This window comes from Scyliorhinus torazame, chromosome 6, assembly GCF_047496885.1.
Source record: "Scyliorhinus torazame isolate Kashiwa2021f chromosome 6, sScyTor2.1, whole genome shotgun sequence".
Lineage (NCBI taxonomy): Eukaryota > Metazoa > Chordata > Chondrichthyes > Carcharhiniformes > Scyliorhinidae > Scyliorhinus > Scyliorhinus torazame.
In genome coordinates, this window is record NC_092712.1 from 222,992,099 (window position 1) to 223,017,258 (window position 25,160).

Consider the following 25,160-nt stretch of genomic DNA (forward strand, 5'->3'; position numbering starts at 1 on the left):
TTTATACAGAGGTGTGTTAAAGGAAAATAAAGGTGTTTGTGAGAAGGAGCAGAACTTTTGACTCTTCATATAACAGCAGCTAAACGGCTAACATGGCATGCCCTCCTGCACCAAGGTTGATCCCTGATTTTGTTGGTAATGGTAGATTTGTGAATACGCTGGGCCATGAGATTGTGTTCAAGGACAATTTTGCTGCTGGCTCATAGTGCCTATTGTCTAGTTGCTAGATTTCTTCAAAGATTTCCCACCATTTAACACGGTGGTAGTGCCACAAAACACAAGAATATATCTCCACAAGGACTATAAGGTGGTCACTGACATGTCATGGACATATGCATCTGCAGCAGGCAGGTTGGTGAGGATGAGGTTGGTGCCCTCAACACCTGCTGCAGACCCAAGCAAGCAGCTGTATCCTTTTGGACTTGACCAGCTTGGTCTGTAGTGCTATTGAACCACTCTTTGAGATGGACTTTGAAGTCCCCCAACCAGAGTAGATTCTGTGCCCTTGCTTCCTCCAAGTGGTGTTCAACATGGAGTAGTACTCCATGTTGAACATCAGCTGAGAGGAGCGGCATGTGGTAATCCGGCCCCAACAGCTTTCTGTGGTAGATAATTCCACAAATTCACAGCTCTCTGAGAGAAGTTGTTCTTCTTCATCTCAGTCCTGAATGTCTTGCCCCTTATTCTTAGGCTGTGACCCCTATTTCTGGATGTCCCCAACATCAGGAACATTCTTCCCAGCCAATCTAGTCTTTCTTCATATGTCTGTCCTGCCATCCCTTGAATTAGTCTGGTGAACCTTCGCTGGACACCCTCAAATAGCAAGAATATCCTTCCCCAAGGTAGTTTGCCGTCACCTGCTCAGTGCTATTAATCATAAAGTTATAGTCATTACATTTTACAGCACAGAAAAAGGCCCTTTGCCCATCTAACACCAATCTATTCTAATTCTATTTTGTGGCACTTGGCCTTGTATGCTATGGTGTTTCAAGTGCTCATCTAAATGCTAATGATGGGCAACAAATGCTGGCCTTGGCAGTGATACTAACATAAAAAAGGAAACCTTTGACTGTTACTTAAACCCTTTTCCTACATGTGATGTTAAATGTGTGTGTGATTCTTTGTTTCTTATGGCTGTTTATTGCCATGGCAATTGCTGCTGACTACTGATTCTACAAAGAAAGAAAAAACACCTTAGAAATTTTAGAAGCATTAGTTGTCCAGCATTTGTTGTATTTTGGAGTTTATACATTTTTTAATAAGTTATTGTATAAAAGAAATGATTTAATTAGAAGAATAGATGAAGGACAAAGGACATTCAGTGTGAGGCAAATTATTCTCTGCCTTTTATTAAATTATTAATTTAAATTCCTTATGAGTCATGATATACACTCTAAATTGTCGTCCTCTGCAAGCAGGAGCGAATTTACATTATACTTTACTCAATATTTAATCAGTTACTGCAGATTAAGTGCAGAGACATTAGGCGGGATTCTGCGTTCCTGTGGCTAAGTGCCGGCATGAACGGAGAATCTGCGGGAGGTTAGCGCGAGAAAAATCGGTGCGAACCCCTCACCTATTCTCGTACCGGGGAGGGGTTAGCACCGGCACCGACCAAAGCTCCTGCCTCCCGTGCCGAAAACGGGTGGAGAATGGCCGGGTCCCAGGCCGCACATGCGAATGGCTGATGACCTGCAGCGGCCGCGCCGTACAACATGGCGCCCGCAGTGCATGGACCCAACCCGCATTCCAGGTTGATGTGAGGAGTTCCATGGTCTGGAGCTCATGGCCACAGTCACACTCTGGGTCATCCCTCATCTTGTGCTTGCAGAGCAGTTGGCTGCGCCTTACATGGCTTTGTGCAAATTCATTTGAAATTCTTCAACTTCTCTGAGCGGTATCGAAGCAAAAGCATAAACTTGGAAGTATGGTATAATTCCAAAGTCTTTGCCACACCAAAACCAGCCAATTATCCAAAAGCTCCAACCCCTTACCTTCCTGCCAGCAGACAACAAAGGATGGAGCTTTTGGATAATTGGCTGTGTGAATTAGTATTCATTGAGCTTATGAACTCGGCAACTTACACAGTTGAGTTCACTTTTAATGAGACCAATAGATTTTTTTTTTCATAGAATTTACAGTGCAGAAGGAGGCCATTTGGCCCATCGAGTCTGCACCGGCTCTTTGAAATAGCACCCTGCCCAAGCCCACACCTCCACCATATCCCCATAACCCAGTAACCCCACACAACACTAAGGGCAATTTTGGACACTAAGGGCAATTTAGCATGGCCAATCCACCTAACCTGCACATCTTTGGACTGTGGGAGGAAACCGGAGCACCGGAGGAAACCCATGCACACACTGGGAGGATGTGCAGACTCCGCGCAGACAGTTATTTTGCTATGAGTCCTCTAGGCCCAGCTCTCAACAACATTTTTGTCGGGTTCCATGAAAACAATGTCTTTGATGGAATGATGTCTATCTTTCTATCCCTTGCATATTTCTGATATTTGGATGATACGTTTGCCAAATGTAAATCCACAGGTGCATATATTAATTTCCTTCTCTTGATGGACTCCATCCTGTGCTCAAATTCACCTTTGAAATGGAGCAATCAAATGAACTCCCTTTCCTCGGTGCACTAGTTAAGAAATCTGCCAGGGGGTTCTTTCCCACTGTTTACCACAAGCGTACCTTCACGAGTCACTTTGCAAGTTGGGATTTTTACATTTCCGCGTGCTACAAAATTGGTTTTATTGGTAACCTTTTTAATAGGGCCCTAACCATTTGCAAGTTTGATGCTGAAAAAAGATGCATTAAAGGCATCATGCAGAATAATGGCTATCCTGGTCAGGTTATATCATGCAAACACATGAAGGGGCCTTCGGCAGTGACGTTTGGCGTTGAAAAGTCCTCAAATTACTCTAGAAGGGCAAGGTATCTCAAAACATTTGAGGAACAGGTGAAGCTAACTGTTTCACGCTGTTACTATGCATAGCAGCGCGACTGGTATTCCTATGTTGCCAAAACGACATCTGCCTATGAAATAAATGAGTAATGTGGGAGATGAATTTCAATGCCAGTATGATGCTTGGTATGTATTCCCATAAACTGGCAGATCGTATTAAACAGCATGTTCCAGCCACTGTTGGGCAAAGTACAGATTGTACCCCATCAGTCTGCTTGCAAAACACAGAACGCAATGTCCAACATTGGGTGTGATTCTGAGATTGAACAACATTTGCTAAATAATTTTCCATGTGCTAAGAATTATGCTGACAGCTAATTTAAGATTGTCAGTTGGGCTTGCGGTATGGCGCGTTTGCATGTACTAGAAGTTTCATATATTTATACACAGGAACCTGTTCTTTGCAGACAGAAAGAACACGAATATCTATTGCAGCTGTTTCAGCTAAACAAAATATGTGACAGCCATTCGCTGATTCATTCACCAGTGCGATGCCGTGACAAACCGTGCTGCCTGGTTTAAATTTAAAATAATGCTTGCCAGTTAATGATCACCATCAACAGGTGCATTCTCCATGGTAATGCTTGAACCAATCAGTCCACTTGCCAACCAATCGGCATTCTCTTCTCACACAGTTTAAATTGTTTTTTTCCCCTGATGTTGGTATTCATGTCCTGATGAGTGCAGGATGAAAAGTTTCAACATGTCTCTTCTGTCAGCAATACTGAAAAATGATTTCTTGGCACCCTTGCTTCCATTGGCACAAATGTCCAAAAATTATTATTTTTTCATTCTTGCCTGCAGCAAAGCCCACATACGTTCACCATTCAACTTGCATTTATAGACTGCATTTAATGTTGTAAAATATCCCCAAGCCATTTTGTAGGTTATCAAACAAAATATGACCTTTGAGGAATTGATCAGGGATAGCCTTGTCTGTGATTGACAAAACAGGAGTAAAGAGGCCATATTTGATGGCAAGCTCAAGGGATTGCCTGACTTATATGGTAGGGTTGTTTGTATGAAAGGCAGGATTATGGGAGTATAGGAAGGCAGTGAACCCCTGAGGTGGGGTGGGCGGGGGGGGGGGGGGGGGAGCGGAGAGCAGAGAGCATGATGAATTAAGATGGAGGTTTAAATCATGGAGCATGAGAAATTGCTGGGTAGAGTTTGGGGGAAGAAATCAATGAAAGGTACCTATCTCCGTGAAGAACTTGTCATGAGACATGGGTGAGCAGTAGAGAATGCTGATTTTAATGAGAGGCAGGAGGGGGAACAAGGTGAGAAAGTGCCAGAGGAGGACAGAATGAGATGCTATTTTGTCACGGGCCATGCCACTTTCAAAGCAGTTTGTGTGGGGAAAATGTTGAAAGGTTTCATGTCTATACAAATATAGACAAATACTGAAGGTGTGACATTGTAGTTGGACTGGAGAAAGATTTGGTTCAGTTTAAGTATATTTTTCATTACACGACATTTCTTCTAGACAGCAATGAATTGTTCCATCCAAAGAGAAAAGAAGTGCTACCTTGCACTTTTTTGGTAGATAAGAAAATCTGTCAGCCATTTATAAAGAAAATATGGGAACAGGAGAAAACAAAGCTAAAAGTTGAAGGTAGAAAAAAGCTTATGCATATTAGTAGTGCGTTACTTGGCATCACAAAATGCGAGTATGAAGATTTACATTTGCAGTTCTTCACAGAATGAGCCCCGGACTTCAGTAGCCTCACCAGAAAACGTCAAGGAGAGTTTGGGTACTCCACGAATGGAGAGGCCAAATTCAGGAAAATGCCTAATGAAACTTCTTTGAACTGCCTCCAATGAAATAATATATTTCCTTACATAAGGAGATCAAACTGCGCACAGTAATCCAGATGTGGTCTCACCAGTACCTTGCACAATTGCAGCAGGACTTCCCAACTCTCATACTCCAACCCCCTTGAAATAAGGCCAACATTCCATTACCCTTCCTGATTACCTGCTGCACCTGTGTTAGCTTTGTGTTTTGAGCGCAAGTATCCTCAAGTCCCTTTGTCATCATAGATTATCATAGAATTTACAGTGCATAAGGAGGCCATTCGGCCCATTGAGTCTGCACCGGCTCTTGGAAAGAGCACCTTACCCAAGGTCAATATCTCCACCCCATCCCCATAACCCAACCCGACACTGAGGGCAATTTAGCATGGCCAATCCACCTAACCTGCACATCTTTGGACTGTGGGAGGAAACCGGAGCACCCGGAGGAAACCCACGCACACACGGGGAGGATGTGCAGACTCCGCACAGACAGTGACCCAAGCCGGAATCGAACCTGGGACCCTGGAGCTGTGAAGCAATTGTGCTATTCACAATGCTACCGTGTTACAGTTTTCTGCAGTTTTTCTCCATTTAATTAATACTTTGTTAAATGTGTTGCGTACAATTTATAATTTTAATTTCTAATAATTCCCATTGCTGTACTATACGAATAAAAAAAACACTCCATCTTCATTTTCAGAGCAGTAATGAATTTACATTTTTTTCAGTTGCAGAGGGGAAATCTAACCAAACAAATGTCGTTCCAAAGTGGCCCAACCTTTCCTCTTGTTTATACCAGCAGCCAGTCTAAGGTGGCAGCATGGTTGCAAAGTTCCGAAGATATAGATAAATGTTCAAAAGGTGAAAACATTTTTACTCTTATGGAATATAAAAGTTGACCAAAAAAAGAATGAACTAGCCAATCAACTTCATGGATTGTTGTCCTTTTTGCAGGACTCTGCTTCAGTCTGCCTTTTCTCTTCCCCTGACCACCCACATTCCCAAATCAATGTATGTACATGTATATGCCAATTGTGTTTATACCAGGTGAATGTGCTGTAGTTCTATCCTCCTTGCCTCCGGAGCTGATCTTTGAATACAGATTTAAATGTGTTTTGAGCAGTTTTACTGAATGCGTTTATATAAAAAAAAAAAAAAAAAAATTTAGAGTACCCAATTATTTTTTTCCAATTAAGGGCCAATTTAGCGTGGCAAATCCACCTAACCTGCATATCTTTGGGTTGTGGGGGTGAAACCCATGCAAACATGGGGAGAATGTGCAAACTCCACGCAGACAGTGAGACTGCATGCATTCATTACACAAAACATTCTGACCTAAATCTTCTGAGCAGTGGCACTGTTGAGAGGATTGCTGCACGTGATTGTTCTGAAAGAAATGCACAGCACAGCATCCCTTAGGAATCTTAAGTTGGAGTGGAGTCAGGGGGAAGAAAGACTTATACCCCTTTTCAACCTCCACTTGCTGATGTATGGTAAGTTTAAAGATCCAGTCTTTTGAGTGTCAGTGGATGGATAGAGTGGTTAGTTGCGATAAAAGGATGATGGGGAGGCAGAGGGAGGGGTTGAGTCAGTTGTGGAGTTATGCCAGGTGTTAGACCAGGCTTTAATCTGTATAGCATTTCGTAGATAGCTATCCAGATAAGTAGCGCAATATCTCCCAAGTCTCTGACTCTAGCTCAGAATCAGCAATATTTATAGAAGGTCCTGGGGAGGAGGAATGTAGGTGAAAGTTTTTAATGTGCACCTTCAGTAGTACATCTAATCTCTGATGTGGAGACTGAAAGATTTGGTCCCTCATCTGTTATCTCCAGAAGTAATGTTTTCTCTTGGTCTTTTGCACATGATGAATCTATGAAGTAGGTTATGCTGCAATTATTTTTGTTTTGCATGTTGTTTTGCATGGGTTTGATGCAAATTGTCTTTTTAACATTAGCCCTTTTCTGTTTTTTTCTTCTAGATCTTTCTCAGTGTCATTCCAGTTTAACAGAATTGACCAAGCTTTTACAAAACATGGAGGTTATTCATAGGACATACTCAGCACCAACTATAAATGCTTTTCAGGTATGCCAGTCAGATATTGTTGCCTTCCTTGATTGAAGCTGAAGCAGAAATATATGAACATTGCTTTTGATTTCAGGGTATGAGCTAGGGAACCAAATAAAATAAACTCTTGTGTTAAATGGATTGTTTTCTGATAAAAATGCAGTTCTTTTCTCATTTGTTGAAGGGGTATGTCTTTGAAAGTCCCAAAAAGGAAAAACGTGTTCCAAGAAGGTGGCGAACCAAAAGTTTTGGCAAAGATGCTAAATCAACACTACAGGTAATGCTCCCTTAAAATGGACACTGTGTGTTCATGGCATTAGATTTCTCATAGAACCGTAGAATTTACAGTGTAGAAGGAGGCCATTCGGCCCATCGATTCTGCATAGGCCCTTGGAAAAAGCACCCTACTTAACCCCCCCCCCCCATATCCCGTAACCCAGTAACCCCAACTAACCTTTTGGACACTAAGGGGCAATTTATCATGGCCAATCCACCTAACCTGCACATCTTTGCACTGTGGCTGGAAACCGGAGCACCCGGAGGAAACCCGCGCACACGGAGAGAAAGTGCAAACTCCACACACGAGGCAGGAATTGAACCTGGGTCCCTGGAGCTGTGAAGCAGCAATGCGAACCACTGTGCCACCGTGCCACCCATGTAAAACATTACATGATTATTTTGAACTGTGGTTCTAGTCATTACCAGTTTACCATTAACAATCTTGGAAAACAAATAAAGGATTGTCCCTTCAGTCTGAGGCTGTGCGCTCGGGTTCTAGTCTCCTATTATTGGAAACATCTTCTCCATGTACATCTATCTAGGCCTCTCTATATTCTGTAAGTTTCAATGAGATCCCCCTCATCCTTCTAAACTCCCATTGAGTACAGACCCAGAGTCCTCAGCCGCTCCTCATATGACAAGCCCTTGATTCCCGGGATCATTCTTGTGAACTTCCTCTGGTCCCCTCAAAGGTTCCCTCCTGCCTTGGATACGGGCCCAAAACTGCTCACGATATTCCAAATGGGGTCTGACCAAGACCTTCTACAGCCTCAGCAGTGCATCTCTGCTCTTGTATTTGAGCCCTCTTGAAATGAATGCTTACATTGCATTAGCCTTTGTAACTGCCAACTGAACCCGCATGTTAACCTTAACAGAATCCTGAACTAGGACTCCTAAGCCCCTTTGTGCTTTAGATTTTTGACGCCTTTCCTCATTTAGAAAATAGGCTAACCTCTTCCTCCTACCAGTTTTCCAAATTGTATTCCATTTGCCACTTTTTTGCCCATTCCCCTCGCATGTTCAGGTCCTTCTGCAGCCTCCCCACCTCTTCAACACTATCTATCCTTCTATCTTTTTTTTAGAACATATTTTTTAGAACATATATTTCTATCACCTGCAAGCTTAGCAACAATGCCCTCAGTTCCACGGCGGCATGAAACACATTTGGAACAAGGGCGAGCAAATGTCGGGACTCAACAGTGCCTGGGGCTGTCTCCGGAATTCGGGATGGAGGTCACTCGCAACCCTGATGTTGCCACACCACAGCAGTGGGTTGGAGAAGCATCTGCAGGTGGACCTTCCAGATTAGGTCTTCTGGAGGTGGTCCATCTTCCAGCCTCAAAATGAACATGGGTATCCATCGTCATTCTCGGGAAGTGTATATTCCGATCTCGGCCCTACCCCCGGAGATCCAGCTTCATTTTCAGTCGGTCCACATTCTTTCTTCAGAAGTGGGTCAGTGTTGTTGGACACCTTTTCAATATAGCACCCGGCCACAACAGCGGAATACGCAACATCCAGGCCTGACCTGTCATAGAATACAGTGTAAAATACCCGGGTGCATAACTAATGAGGTCGGGCCGGAGGATTTGGTAAGTTTTGCTGCAGACTGCCGCAGCAGGAAACATTCCATGTTTCTGCTCCCGCCACGGCATTTGATCTCAAAATGGGAGACATCCACCCATAGAGCCAACGGCTCTCGCCCAATATAACTCTAACTAGTTCTGAAGAAGTCATAACCAAAGTGCATTCAGTTTGAAGTAATGACATTTTTCTTTTTCATTAGGTTCCTTCTATTTCTGCCAGTCCAATGCGACTGCATGCATCAAATCCTAATCTATCGGAGGTATTTGATACAGAAACAAAACCTTTTTCAGATGGTTCAGATGTGCCTTCAGATTATTCAAAACTGCAAGAGGATTTCTGCCACATTGCCCAAGAAGGTAGGAATGGCTTTCTTTCAGTGTAAAATGTAGAAATGACTCTTTTGTACAAACTTTGGATCACCAGCACCACCAGAAAGACCATGTGCTTTTCAAAAAAATATTTTGGCAAGATCCTAATCTGTTACACATTTTACCAAAGTATCTTTTATTGTAAAGGAATGAAGGTTATCTTACATTTCTGATAGGTTTACACCACAATAATTAAAATATTTACTCTTTATTAAAAAAAAAAAGGTTCAAGTAGTGGTTGGCATAAATTGAAGAGACAATATTGCCCAGATGATAGTTTAGATCTAGCCTCAGACGAGTTGCTCATCACTGGAATGTGTACTATTGGTTTTGTGCCAGATGTCTTTATTGCAAAATAGCGGGAGCGGGAAGAGTCAGGAGCATGTCTGAGTTAATGAGATTCCACACGTGTTGCACCAGCTTTGAGACAGTGGATGGAATTTTACCGTGGGCTTTGAAACTCCAACCAAATAGGGATTCTGAGTCCACATTTGTCAGGAGCCAAACCAATGGAGCCATTTTTTCCAGAAGCGGTCTCCTAATTTCCTGCCTTTGAGCTTGCTGGCTGATTCAGGATGGCAGGTGGCCTCCCAGTGCTGCTGGTCTGATCAGAGTGTCAGCAGCTTTGAAGCCTTGCCAGACCCACTGGCAGATGAGGGAAACTCCTGAGGTAGGTCAGGGATCAACATGGAAATGCCTCCAGAGAGTTCAGTTTAAAAATAAAAATTCAGACAAGCCAAGCAGGCAGGCCCCCCTGGTTGTGCAGCTGATTGTCTGCTGGCCCACCTCAGAAACCTCCCTGGCGATGGAAATACATTGAGGAATAATCCTGGCCCAGCTCCCTCCTATTTTCTGCCCCGACCCCACTCCGTAACCTGCCAACCCAGGAACGGGAAAAGCCTGTCCAGTGTGGTGATTGACAAGCTGAATTTTCTTCTCAATCTAATTTAGTTCATCTCAAAATATGCTTAAATGTACGATGGGGAGTCAATGAATTGTTGTCTTCAGTCTAAGTGCTACTGTCTGAACCCTTGTACGAGTTTTTAAGTGAACAGATAAGCACTAAAAAAGACACTGTTGCCCAGAATGTGCAATGGCTTAGAAATAACCCCAAATCAGATTTAATCTGATGTTCGTTACTGGAATATGTTCTGTTGGTTTTGTAAATTCCAGAAGTCTTTGTTGCAAAATAGTGGAGAGGGAAGGGACAGGAAAAAGCCAGACTGAATGACGGTTTGCATGTGTTGGATCAGATTTTCTGTGCAGCATACAGTTTACGTGGGGGAGAAAACCATGAACCGTTTGATGTCCAGTCACTGAGGGGCTGGTTTAGCTCAGTGGGCTAAACAGCTGCTTGTAATGCAGAACAAGGCCAGCAGCGTGGGTTCAATTCCCATACCGGCCTCTCAGAACAGGTGCAGGAATGTGGCGACTAGGGGCTTTTCACAGTAACTTCAGTTACTTGTGATAATTTATTATTATTATTATGTCACGGAAGGTTCTGCTCATGTGGTACTTTGCATGCTGGTTGCACAAATTAAGTGCAGAAACAAGCATGTAAGCCAATCCACCACAGTATATAATCCAAGTATTTTTATGTCTTGTGTATGCATGTGATCCACTTGGGTTAAGATTCTCACTTGGATGGTTATCACAGGGTTATCTGTAAATCTAGATTTACTTTATTAGGGCAGTGGTGGACCACAAATATTAATATAAAAAAGTGAGGGTGTCAAGATTGAGCCCAGGGGAAATTGTTATTCAGTAGTCAAGGTCTGCTAATTTGCACAATGAGTTGTGCAGAAACCTGTGGTTAATGAGCATGGTTTTTAATAGGTGCTGCTGATTTGCAGCATAGTAGTCTGGATGTTTTCAACAATTTATAGTCCCTCCATCTCCTGCAGACGAGTCCACAAATGCTACTGCTATTTTAGAGTTAATTCTAATGATAGCCTTTTATCAGTGTCACAAATAGGCTTACATTAACATTGCAGTGAAGTCACTGTGAAAAGCCCCTAGTTGCCACACTGTGTACACTGAGGGACAATTCAGAATGTCCAATTCACCTAATAAGCACGGCTTTCGGGACTTGTGGGAGGAAACCGGAGAGCCCAGAGGAAACCCACACAGACACGGGGAGAACGTGCAGTCTCCGCACAGCGGAAACAGTGACCCAAGCCGGGAATCGAACCCGGGTCCCTGGCGCTGTGAAGCAACAGTGCTAACCACTGTGCTACCGTGCCACCCACATGAGCTTTAACGTGGGTTATGACTGCATTTACCTGTTGTACACTATTAAATAATATGAGACAACCACTGTTTGCACTGTTTTGGGGAACCAAAGACCCAAGCATGCCTGTCCTTTAATACTTTATACAGCTCCAATGATCATCTGTCATTACTTGCATGTACAAGCAGAGATTTTATAAAATTGCGAGTTGCAGAACATTTCCCAGTGATAAGACACATTTGGAGTTTGTGTCTGAAAGTCAGCAGGCCTGCTAGATATTTGTTCAATAATTCTGTCCGATGATAACTGAATTCTTCACCCAGTTTCCAATATACGTTCCTGGCATGCAATGTTCAGCACTGGGAACACTTCTTGTTAATTCAACCCAAAGTAGACTGCCTTCTGTAAGCTGCAGATTTATCTAGAAATAGAATAGTATCATAAAATTAACACCCTCATTTACAAGTTGTTATGGATCAGATCGGAATTTAAAAACAGTTATTATATGCATTGGCAGCTGATATACATTTACATTATTGAATATGTGTTCCTCTGAAGCCCCCACTTTCTTGCCTTTATAGAAAGAGAGGCAATGAGGCTGAAATTGCACCTCCAGTACAAGCTCCATTGTGTGTTGAAATCCACTCAAGTTTTCATTCTTTCTGCCTGTGGATCACAGAATTGTTATGATATTGAATAAGGTCATTCAACCCATCATATCTGCACCGGCTCTCCAACTGAGTATTATGACTGAGTGCCATCCTCCTGCGTTTTCGCTTTACCGCTGTACATTGTTACTCTTCAAATAATCATCAAATCTCCTCTTGAATAACCTGTCCCTACCACCCTGCCAAGTAGTGCATTTCAGACCAGAACCACGTGCTGCGAGGACGTTTTTTTTTTTTCTCACATCACATTTGCTTCTTTTGCAAATCGTTTTTAATCCCCTCATGAGGAGGGACAGTTTCTCCCTATCTACTCTGTCCAGGTCCCTCGTGATGTCGAACACTCCTAGCAAATTTCCTCTTAACATCCTGCTCGCCAAGGAGAACTATCCAAATTTTTCCAATCCACCTTTACAACTGAAGTTTCTCATCCCTGGAACCATTTTTTGCAAACCTCTTCTGCACTCTTTCCAATGTGTCTCCACACTTCAGAATCCTCTGAATCTACAAACTAAATTACTACAGTCTTGGGTTCCATGTATACATAGTGTATCATTATTTGAAAAATGATTTAAGTACAATTATATGCGCAAATACAGTAATCCCTGAAGTCCAATTCTGTGTAGTTACTTGATCCTTTTTTATTTAATAGTTCACTCTGCTTTAAAGTCAGTGTTCAATTCATTGGCAATTGAAAAGGAAAAATTCAAACAGTTGATATCAGAACATGACACTTGCCACCCACCATCTCCACAGATCATTGGCCTGAAAACTGCCTTAACTTCGGTAAGTTTAGAGATCGTGCTACTACAGCAAATATCGTTGCATACTTTTAGATTTGAAGCTTTCCAAAATAATAAAAATGTGAAGCTGTTTTGCAATTTTTGCTATAAAAGGTTGCTGTTTACTTGAGGTTAAAATTTAATTTGGCAAAGGACAAGTTTGTAGTTGGGGGAACTGACAAATTCTCATTGTTTTGCTGCTTAAAACTAACTTGAATTCACATTTTGTTAATGAGCTTAATGTTTCAAAGGATTTTCTGTTTTGAAAATTTCAAGTGGAGCCATTTCACCTTGATCCATTTGGAATTCTGTTCTCTGCACATCAACCATGAGTGATGGATTTCTCCAGTAACAATGGGAAAAGGATATTTCTTTGATTTTTATTCTTTCATGAGAAATGGGTGTTCCTAGAAAGGCCAGCATTTGTTGCCCATCCCTAATTGTCCTTGAACTGAGGGGCTTGCTCGGCCATTTTGGAGGGCCAAGAGTTGATCATATTGTTGTGGCTCTGGAGTCACCTGTCGGCCAAACCAGGTAAGCCTGACTCACCTGATGAAGGAGCAATGCTCCGAAAGCTCGTGATTTCAAATAGACCTGTTGGACTTTAACCTGGTTTTGTAAGCCTTGCTGAAACCAGATAAGGACATCCCTTCAAAGACGTTAGCGCACCAGATGGGTTTTTATGATAATTATGGTTTCACGGTCGCCATTACTGCAGCTAGCTGTCAATCCTGGGTTTTATTAATTTAAGGTAGAATTTGAACCAGTGTTCCCAGAGCATTAGCCTGGACCTCTGGATTACTAGCCAGTGACATTACCAAAATGCCACCTTCTCCCTCTTAGTGAGATAAGTGGTTTTCTTTAATTCCTGACAGTCTTTTGGGGAATTGGAAGAGATTTGGTTTTGACACTCAGTTGCAGTAGTGGCAGTTTGTTCATTATCTGAAATATCATTCTTGAATGCGATATTGAACTGATGACCTACCAACCTGCACCAGTTGGACATTTAAAAATCTGTAACTTTTTTTGAAAAGAGTTGACATTCTGACCAATGTTACTTCTTCTTTATCGTTTCATTTGGCGTCTGTTTCATTGTTTACAGTCTAGAAATGAGCTTGTGCCAAGTGCTTTGAAATGTTTCTCAGATACATGATAAATGCAAGTTATTTTCTTTGACTAGCCTGCCCTTTTTTTTCTGTTAACTTTTAAAATACATTCCAAAAACACGTGTTTTTTTTTGAGTGCATGTTAAATTTATTAGGAGTTCCGGATGTCATCCAATATAATACATTGGATTAGTTTTGTTGTTCACAAGTAGGCTGGAGCATCGTTATGATACCAAGCTGCCAACTTGGGCTGACTCGTATATGTTCCTGCTCTGAAGCAATTGTAGCAGCTTTATGTACTTAAATTGCTGTGGTCAGTGAGGAAACGTCTTGTAGCTTTTATACTTCTGATCAACAGCTGCCTATAAAAGAAAAAAGATAATTTGTTCTAAAACCGTGATGCCTAGAAATATCATACTTGTGCATGCAATGTTATCAACTTGTCCATCCTAATTTAAAAATGATGTTATCTAAGCCCCTGAGTGTCTCTTCTGTTCATAAATTTCTCCCATTCTGTCCATTTCTGATCCTCTTTTGTTTAAATAGTGTTTTACATTTCTCTACATTAAAAGTATCTGCCTGAAGCTGCCATTAGTTCTCTCCACAGCCAACCAACCCCTCCTTATTTTGCCTTTGGTATAAATAGACTTATAGAAAAAAGATCCATGTAATTTTTGAATCAATAAAAATTGAAAAGCTGGACTTCGGTAGTGTAATGTAGGGGAAGACGTGAGGTGGCTCCTGCTAGAGTACTGTACTTTTTCCCCTTTTCTCAGTACCATGGGTTGTTTTCTCTTGAAAACCCACATAGTTATTGTAATAAGGCTCTTGTATGACTGAAATGGCCACAAATGCCAGGGGAAAGCAGAAGTTTGTCTACACTCGAGGCACCTTGAGTTCATCAGGTAAAATGGCAGAGTCAGTCTATGGTACTCTGGCAACTCCACTAAGGGTCGAAATGCTATCTAGTTCCATGGCAAAGGAATTCAAAAAACACTGACGAATTATGTCAGTGATTCTTTGAAAATCAATTGAAGAGGCTTTGGCCTCTATTTGAGCGGCTCTAGGGCAAACCAGTGAAACCGTGGAAGCTCATGGGGCCATGATCAAAGGTATGGAAGTGGACCAGTCGAACCACCGTGATCGGATCGCCTCATTGGAATTGGAACTACCCTCGAGTGTCAAAGCAAACAAATCGTTGAAGGCCAAGATGAATGACCTAGAGAATAGGACCAGGAGGCAGAATATTCAAATTATGGGGCTGACAGACGGAACGGAAGGCCCAATGCCCACGGAGTACATTGCAGATATGTTCCGTAAGAAGGTGGGTGAGGGTGGATTCACATCTCCCCCTAGTCCCCACCTGAGGAAGGAGCAGTGCTCTGAAAGCTAGTGTTTGAAAGAAATCTGTTGAACTTTAACCTGGTGTTGTCAGACTTCTTACTGTGCTCACCCCATTCCAACGCCTGCATCTCCACATCATAGTTAGACTGAGTCCATCATACACTCCGGCTGAGGCCCCATCCTGAGGATCCACCGTGTGCAGTGATAGTGAGGTTTCACAGCTTCAAGAAGAAAGAGGGGGTTCTAAGATGGGCGAGGGAACACCGTGACTTTAAGTGGGATGGCCACACCATCGGGATCTATCAAGACGCGGGTGCGGACTGGTGAACAAGAGAGCTGCATTCAATAGAGCCAAATCCGTCCAGTATAAAAGTGGAGTCTGGTGCGATGTGATCTCCACTGATATGCTTAGAGTAGCTTTCGAAGGAAAAGACTATTTCTTTCACCCACCGGGAGAGGCAAACTCTTCCGTTAAAAAGCACAAGTTGGGCGCAGTATGATTTAATTTTTGGTGCTGTTGACGGGCATGTTGAATTGTTGCATTGGTGGGGTTTCATGGCTGTTCTTGTATTTTCTGGTTCTTGTTGGGGCTGAATTCTTATAGTTTTTGTTTCAATTTGGGGTTCAGCACTATGGGTGCTCTGTTTGTTATGATATATATCTCCCTTTCATACGCAAGGGTTATGGGTTTTGGTATTTTGTTGTCTGTAACCATTTTCCTTCGCTCCAGTTAGCTAACGGGAGTGGTTTTGAAGGGTGGCTGCAGATCATAAATGTAGTTTTGTTTTAAGGTTATGAGCTTAGGGTTATTTTTTGTTTAGGTTTGTTAGAAGTAGGTTTTAGTACTGTGTTTGCCTTGCCTCTATTTGTGTTTGGGTGTGGTTGTGTTCAAGGGTGACGGTGTTGGGGGTGGTGTGGGGGAGGGAGGAGAGTGGTGGGGGGGATAGTTCACTGATGGTGTCTGCAGATTTCTTTGTCCTGTCATTTGATTTGCTGAGTGGCCACCTTGGGTGGGCCTGTTTGCTGTAGCTTTTAGTAGCCTTTAGGGTAATCTCTCGGCGGAAATGGCTGACTCCGGATTGAGGGGGACGGGGAGACCCCCAATTTGTTTGGTCGCCAGGATCATTAGGGGTTTGAATGGCCCAGTGAAAATATGGAGTATTTGCTCACTGTAAGAGCTTAAATTCCCACGTGGTGTATTTGCAGGGGACCTATTTGCCGGTCAGAGACCAAACAAGGCTGTGAAAGGGGTGGGTACCCAGCCACCCAGCAACCCCTTTCATTTGGGTTTTGATGGTAGGGCCAGGGATGCGATGATTTTAATTATCAAAGGGTTCCGTTTTCTGCCCCTTATCTTAACGGCAGGCACATCATTGTCTGTGGTTCTCTGGTGGGCACTCCAGTGATTATGGTTAATATTTACATCCTGTACTAGGACGATACAAATTTTTAAAATACCCTGCTGGCCTCCCTTCCCCCTTTTAGTCTCTAATCAGTTTATTTTAGGACCCTAGATCTGTGTATTGGATCCTAGATTGGATCGTTTCAAGCCCAAATCTCTTACTCCATCAGGGATGGCCAGGGCTTTGTTGTCTTTCAATAAGCAGATGGGGACAGAGGTGTGGGGGTAGTGGATTCTTGCCCCTTCTTGCACCCAGGCGGTAAAGAGTTTTCCTTTTTCTCAAATGTGTATATTAATGGATTTATTTCTTCATGGTAGATAAACGGTTTGGTGAGTGTATTTCCTGTGAGAGACTTTTGTTCAGTTTGGAGGATTTCATAGCAGATTTCAGGATGGAAAGTGCCATGACTGTTCTAGGACTTTGTGTGAGAAAAACAAATTGGACACGGTGTGTGCTGTGGAGGGAGCTGCGGGTGGGCAACAGAGGGATTAGGTTCATTGTGTGCACTACTCAGCTAACAATAGAAAGAGACTAACCTTCCTTGACCTCTCGGAAAAGCAGCGTTTCCAATCCGCTTCTGCGTGTTTACTTACACCACCCAGAACTTTTACATTGGATATTGGGAAAAGGGGATTGTCCCATGATGAAAGGCTAGGCTGAGTAAATTGGGCATTTACTTTCAATAGGTGATCTCATTGAAACATACGAGATTCTGAAGGAACTTGACAGAGTAGACACAGAGATTGTATCCCCTGGCTGGAGGAATCTAAAACACTGGGAGTTAATCTCAGGATAACGGGTTGATCATTTAGGAATGAGGTGAGAAATTTCTTCACTCCAAGGGTTGTGAATCTTTGGAATTCTCTACCCCATGGTTGTGGATGCTCTCTCTCTCTCTCTCTCTCTCTCTCTATATATATATAATATATATATATATATGTATGTATGTATATAAAATATATATTTTTTAAATTTATAAATTTAGAGTACCCAATTATTTTTTTTCCAATTATTAAGGGACAATGTAGCATGGCCAATCCACCTACCCTGCACGTCTTTGGATTGTAGGGGGTGAGACCTACGCAGACACTGGGAGAATGTTGTTAACTTTTGGTTGGTTCAATTGGCTCTGTTTTATAACCTTTGCTCTCGAATTGCCAGGTATCTTTATGATACCGCCACGAGGTTCAAGTAATGATCAATACCTCAATACACCGATTAGTAAGATTCAAATCAAAGCACATTTATTATACACAGTAATCGCTACTCATATACAAATTCTACTTCTAAGCTACTTCTACAACTAACAGGCCTATACTTGGCTTCGGACTGGCCCACCAGGTCAGGGGAACAAATGGCCTTTTGTTCGGGTTCTAAGTCTGCGGGATTCGAAGTTGGTACGGACTGGTAGCTAGGAGCGCCTATCTCGTAGTGAGCGTTGACTTAAGACTTTATGGATATCGGCGGCAGCTGCACCGGTCACTGTCAAGGGTTGGTTTGCGTTGCTGAGTGACCCGGTCAAGAAGAATGATTTGAACTTGGGGGCTTAACTTTATAGTCCCCAGGGGCTTCCCGCCTTTCGGGGGGACCCTGTACCTGGTTCCAAGTGATTGGACTTTGTTCCAATCGCTTGGTTCGATTTCTCTAATACTGGAGCGGTTCCCTGATCGATGGGCGGTCTTGAGGTGTCCGTTAACCTCTTTTGTGTTGGCTCCTGCTGGCGCCGAGGAGTCTGGCTTGGCTTTGTTTATCCCAAATGTTGCGATTATTCCTGGGGATCACTCATTAGTATGCAGATGGCTGCTTGTATCAATGCTGTCTGGGCCTTTGCAGAGTTTAATACACAGTAACTTGCACCTGCTAGTTTCTGTCTCTGTTGGCTGAATTTCCCTGCTGCCTTTGCTGTTCTCCATTTTACATCGGGAGTTGGCCAACCCAGGTGGCTACAATGTTCAAACTCCACACAGACAGGGTTCCAGGGCCGGGACCTCAGCGTCGTGAGGCAGCAGTGCTAACTACTGCGCCACCATGCCGCCCATCACTGAATATATTTAAACCTAAGATAAACAGATTTTTGGTCTTTCAGGGAATCGAGGGAGAGGAAGATGGGAAAAAGGAATTTCAGACTGATGATGGAACTGGCTCGAGGGGATTATGTGGTCTGCTGCTGCTCTATTTCTTACATTCTTGAATGCCTGACCTCACTCCTCCCCCTCTCTACATTCACCCCCAACCCTCGAGTCCTTCAGGATTTCTGCACTTCTCCAATTTTGACTGCTTGCATTTTTGTTTTCAGCTGCCTAGGGAGAGAATGATTAAAGTCACAGTTGCGAGACAATAATCTCCAGCATCCCATTCAGACACCTCCATATATCCAGCTCTTTCACCTTAAAAATACTCCTTTAAATCTGAAATTAAAGCAGAAAATACTCAGCAAGTCGGGCAGCACCTGTGAAGAAAGGGTTAATGATTCAGGAACTTTCATCAGACCTTATTTGTAACTTTTTCTGTATTTATTTGAGATTTCCAGCATCTGGAGTATTTTGCTTTTGGCTCCTTCACATCAGGCTTTTGACCAAGCTCTTTGTTATCTACAATAAAAACAGAAAGTGCTGGGAAAAAAACTTGACAGGTCTGGTATTGTTGGAGAGAGAAGCAGAGTCAATGTTTCGGGTCCGTATGACTTGTTCAGAGCATACGGACACATGGAGCCGGATTGTCTTGAAACGCGATCATCCGGCTGCGCTGCAGGGGGACCCTCACCTTCCCATGTTGCGTTTGGGCTGGGGGGAGGTCGAGGATTTGTTTTGTGGGCCTCTGAGATCGGGGGATATTTAAAAAATGGCGTCCTGATCTCTCGCTACAACGGGGTGTTCCAGCGAGTGGAGCTCCCCGTTGTAAAAAAAAAACGGGCTTATGTGCGTGCTTGGTTGCCCGTTCCCCGTTTAGGCCCCTTATTCAAAACGAGTCGCGTGTTTCAGGGCACTGCGAGACTAAACACGCTCGCTTGGGTACTTTGTTTCCTTTTTGGGACGATTGTGCCCATTAACTCTGTTTCTCACTGCACAGATGCTGCCAGTCCTGCTGAAGATTTCCAGCGTTTTCTGTTTTTATTGTAGACTTCCAGCATCTACAGTATTTTGCTTTTATTTTTTGTTATCTACCTTAATATGGCTATGTCAGATTTTGCTTTTTGTTCCTGCATCCTGCAATGTCAAAGATGCTATATAAATGCAAATATCTGTAATACGTGACTCCTGATTATGCTCTCTTCCAGTGAAACACCACTTGTCCTGGTGGCTGTTCTCCAAGCAGTATCACAAAGGACGAAACAAAAACCCGCCTTTTTTAAGAATGTAAAATATTGAAGCGTCACGTTATAAACAAATTTTCACTGTCAGCAGGTTCTATTGCATGCGACACCAATAAGAATTCCAGATTTTAAGATTGCATTTTCTAATCCATACCGCAGTTCTGCATTTATGGATTTTAAAAAATTATGGCTGAGTTTATTAGGACTAGAAAAATGTTCCATTCTTTTGGGATAATTTCTGTAAATCTTAAACAATTAACATGCTCCGTCTGTTTGTGTAGTACAGCTTGTCTGTATTTAATAATTAATGCTCTGTGTTTCCTTAATGCCTTTTATTAGGCTTTGGCTCAGAATGCAGAGCTCAAAGGCCGGCTGTGCAGGATACATGCTGAGTCTAGGCTGGTAGACCCAGCTGTCACTGTATATTCAAGTCCAGGTTCAGTTAAGGTGGGTCTGTGAAAATATTGTCAACTATATCCATAGTATTGATGTGGAATGTTTATCATGCATCACTGGAGTACAGGTTTTAATTCCTACAATTGATTAAACATTTCAGTGATAAGTTTATTACAAAAATCGTCACAAGTGGATTGCACATATAAATCCATAGTTCATGCTGTGTACATTTCTTTTGGGGGGTGGGGGTTGAATCTATTTTACGCTTCATTAAATGTTGGTGGCTGTTCTAAATATGAAGGGCCCTTAAAGGTTCTACGATAGTCAATTGAAGCAATTGCCAAACATCAAATATAAAGATTTTGGCTTTGTATAAAGTTGTAAAAAAATGGTCATTAGAGAATTAATTGCAGCTCAGTGGCTTGACACTTGCTAGTAATGCTTGTAATATGTATTTTTTTAAGGCATAGAGCATGTTTTCCATATTTTATTTTGCAGTGGCTCAATACAAAGAATTGTGGAATCAAGTTGCAAATTGATTTTGTTGCAGGGTGAATCTTTTTCCACCCCATGCATAGTCCCTTTTGTTCCGATTAAGTGACAAAATTTTATCATATGCTGATAAATCTCAGTCAGCCTGCAATGAAGTGTGATTATGTGATGAGTGTAATACCAACAACATGCACAATTTAAAAAAAAAATAAAAATAAATTTTGAGTACCCAATTCATTTTTTCCAATTAAGGGGCAAATTACCGTGGCCAATGCATCTAAACTGCACATCTTTGGGTTGTGGAGGCGAAACCCACGCAAATACGGGGAGAATATGTAAACTCCACACAGTCAGTGACCCAGAGCCGGGATCGAACCTGTGACCTCGGCGCCGTGAGGCTGTAGGGCTAACCTACGGCGCCACCGTGCTGCCCTACCTTGCACAATTAACATAAAATAACATAACGTGCTTTTCAGGGAAAATAAAGGAATATTGAGATCAAGGATCTTGTCACAGTACATTGTTAGAACAAGAAGTTATTGGCACTTGGTAATGGATGAGAGACAGAGAACAGAATTTTAGCTGAGGTGTAGATGAACAGCGCTTTGTTTTAGGAGATGTATTAACAATCAGCCACGGAGATGAGTAATCAGCTAGCATGGAGTATCAAGAGACAGGTGGAAGAATTTCTGGTGAGGGCCATAGAAGGTGGCCTACGTTTCCTTTTGCCGAATTAGAAGATATGGTGCATTATCATTGTCATTTGCAGAACAGAAGGAGGCCATTTGGCCCAGAGACTATGCTAGCTCTCCGTAGGGCAATCCGGTCAGATCATTCCCTGCTGTTCACCTCCCACAAACACTACGATTATCGAATCCAACAGTTTTTTTCCCCCCATACTACTTCAAAGCCCAATGCAAGTTAATCATTTATTTGCCATTTTTCAATTTTAATCATTTAAGCTTATACTTTCTTATCAGTATATAATTTGAAGCAATACTTCAAACAGACCATTTAGAAAATATCAATGGGGGTAAGATTGGACATGTACTGAATAAATTGGAATCATAAAGTATGGCACGAAAAATGGTACCTGAACAATGAACCACCTTCAAAGAAGAGTCGGTTTAGACTGGGGAAAGGTAGGACAAACAAATCCAGAGCTCCCTGGAAAGATGTTTACGATGAAGACGAAAAAGTGTGTTTATGTCAAATGTCACAATGGAAAACCAGGCTGAATACAGAACATTCTGAGGGAAAGTGAAACAAAGAGGGGGGGGGGGCATGATGGCATAGTGGTTAGCACTGCTTCCTCACAGCTCCAGGGAACTGGGTTCAATTCCGGCCTCGGGTGACTGTGTGGAGTTTTCACTTTCTTCCCGTGTCTGCGTGGGATTTCCTCCAGGCGCTCCGGTTTCCTCCCATTGTCCAAAGATGTGCGGGTTAGGTTGATTGGCCATGCTAAATTGCCCCTCAATGTCCAAAAGGTTAGGTGGGGTTCTGGGTTATGGGGATAGGATGGAGGCGTGGGCTTAAGTAGGGTGCTCTTTCCAAAGGCCAGTGCGGACTAGATGGGCTGAATGGCCTCCTGCACTGTAAATTCTATGATTCTAAAGCAAATAACAGAAGCAAAGAGAGTGTATGATGAGAGATTGGCAGCAGACCTAAAAGGGAAACAAAGTCTTTCATGGGCTTATAAATAGTAAGAGGGTGGGAAAAGGAGTGGGGCTGACTAAGGGATGTACACATGGAGACAGAAGGAATAGCTGAACTTTGAAATGAATACTTTACAGTCATCCTTCGCAAGGAACAAGATGATACCCAAGCCATGACGAAAGAGGAGATAATTAATTAGAATTTAATATTGATGAGGTATTAGATAGGTTGTCTGCACTTGAGACGGCACCAGATGAGATGCATCCAAGAATACTGAGAGAAGTGAATGTGGCAATTGCAGCGAGACATCTAGTCTCACTTTAATATGCAGCTTCCCGAAAAATTGGGATCTATCCCTTTTGCCTCGGAGACCTGGGTGAGTGCCGTTCAGTTCTGGTCTCCACAAACGGTGACCAGACGGAACTGTGCAGAGTTCCCAGAGTATTGGAGGCCCCCAGGTGCATGCCCATTGGTACCCTAGCAGTGTCACTTGGGTGCCAGCCTGGCACTACCAGGGTGCCAAGTTGGCACTACCAAGGTGCAGTGCTGGTTTTTTCTTGTGTGGTGGCAATCAGGCCGGGGTACCCTGCATGGGTGTTGTGAGGGATGAGGAGGGGGGGTGTCGGGGATGGCTTAGGGGGTCCATTTAGAACATAGAACATACAGTGCAGAAGGAGGCCATTTGGCCCATTGAGTCAGCACTGACCCACTTAAGACCTCACTTCCACCCTATCCCCATGACCCAATAACCCCATCTAACCTTTTTTTTGGACATTAAGGGCAATTTAGCATGGCCAATCCACCTAACCTGCGTGTCTTTGGACTGTGGGAGGAAACTGGAGCACCCGGAGGAAATGCACGCAGACACGGGGAGAACGTGCAGACTCCGCACAGACAGTGACCCAGCAGGGAATCGACCCTGGCGCTGTGAAGCCACAGTGCTAATCACTTGTGCTACCGTGCTGCCCTATCCCTGGCGTTCCGTGGGGGGAAGACTGAGGGATGCTGACAGTAGAGGACATGCACGTGGACCACAGACTCGTGACCCGGGGGAAACTTATCAAGAAGGTCGAACTCCCTGCCTAGCTTTCTCCACAAGGAGATGAAAACATTCCCCCAGAGACCTCCACACACGATGACAGACTGGACCGGTTAGGAGATGACAAATGTGGCGACATATACAGCCGACTTGCAGAAAGGGTCAGGTCTTCACTGGATGAGACAAGACGGAAGGTGGGGGGAGGAACTGAGCATGGAGATCGGGGGAGGACTCTGGATCAAGGCATTGCATAGAGTCATCTCCACCTTCTCATGCACTGGGCTAAGCCTGGTGCAGCTCAAGTGGTGCACAGATCGCACCGTATCAAGATGAGTATGAATGCATTCTTCCAGAGGTGGAAGACAAGTGCGAGCGCTGTCAGGGGGATCCAGCCAACCACACCCACATGTTCTGGTCCTGCCCCAGACTTGGGAAATTCTGGATGGGAGGCTAAGGCCAAGCTGGTGGGGGTCGAGATGGAACTGTGCCCATCTATGGCAGTCTTCGGGGTGACCGAGCACCCAGAGCAGCTCTAGACAGGGAAAGGAGCAGATGTCACTGATCGGCAGGCACACCGTCTGCTAGGGTGGAAGTTGGCAGCGCCAGCTGGGCCTCAAAATGGCTCTCCAATCTTGCTGAATTCCTGAGGCTAGAAAAGATGAAATTCGAAATAAGAGGGTCCGAGGATAGATTCCACAGCACATTGAACAAATGCACAAGCCTCTTCGCAGACTTGTTTGCAACCAGCAGCCAACCAGGGGGAGGGGATGCTGGGTGGGGGGTGGGAGGGGGGCGGCGTCCAGAGAGAGTGGAACTCGGATGGGAATGGCGTGAAGGGCCAATCACTGGCAGGATCACAGGCCTCCCCCACACTGGGAGAAACTGGAGTAACGAATGGGCCCACCCTCCCTTGGAAACTCAAGCTGAAGGGGGAGTGGTACCTCTGTGTATATATAAAGGTAAAGCTGGGGGCAACCCCTATCCCCAAGCAGCAGGAGAACCCGGTTGAAACCTGGCAAACCACTGTCAAAAACCGAACACTAGCGTATGGATGTAAACATTAAGTAGCATTGGAACCCCAGTTATGGTGACCGGTGAGGACTCAAATCTTGTTGTTCTTATTTTTGGTTATTATTACTGTTGGTGCATTGCCATTTGCATGCAGAACTCAGTTTCTTCTTTCGTTATATAACTCCAAACACCAATAAAAAAATGTATATATTTTTTTAATGGGGTCCTGATCTCTCACTACATCGACGCGTTCCGGCGATCGGAGCTCCTCAGTGCACAACATCGGGCCATGTGCGGCCTTGGCCGTGCATTCGTCGCTGAGGCCCCCTATCTAACCCGGGTGCCATTTTATAGCATTGTGTTTCTCGGCACTGCGAACGCGAGAAACCCGCAACTAATTGCGCTCGCTATGGAATTGTGACAATGCCTCTCGGCTTTTAACTATTGTAAATGCCCACTATGTTGTCCTGACTCAGACTTAAATTACCATGCCATAAAGCTAACATGCACAGGTTAAAACTAAGACAGATTTATTTATGTTGAATAACAATAGAAACAGCAAAAATACTGAGACTAAGTACGAGCAAATAGAATCAGCCCACAAGCGATTTAATTGTCCTTTTATTAAAGACCAGTTTCTTGCACAGCATGATATATG

The 25,160-nt window shown here is 43.4% G+C and overlaps 1 protein-coding gene across 9 annotated transcripts in view; it reads left to right on the forward strand.

Moving 5' to 3' along the window:
• The window catches only part of osbpl3b (oxysterol binding protein-like 3b), a 263,221-nt gene that overhangs the window by 100,518 nt on the left and 137,543 nt on the right, over positions 1 to 25,160 (forward strand). For 7 of the 9 annotated variants that reach the window (XM_072509457.1, XM_072509455.1, XM_072509461.1 and 4 more), the window contains 6 exons: positions 5,496 to 5,628; positions 6,746 to 6,849; positions 7,016 to 7,108; positions 8,897 to 9,053; positions 12,613 to 12,746; positions 20,248 to 20,355. In XM_072509457.1, the coding sequence (XP_072365558.1) occupies positions 5,496 to 5,628; positions 6,746 to 6,849; positions 7,016 to 7,108; positions 8,897 to 9,053; positions 12,613 to 12,746; positions 20,248 to 20,355 (729 nt within the window). The remainder of the gene's footprint in view (positions 1 to 5,495; positions 5,629 to 6,745; positions 6,850 to 7,015; positions 7,109 to 8,896; positions 9,054 to 12,612; positions 12,747 to 20,247; positions 20,356 to 25,160) is intronic. The other 2 variants (XM_072509462.1, XM_072509463.1) reach the window with 1 other exon arrangement.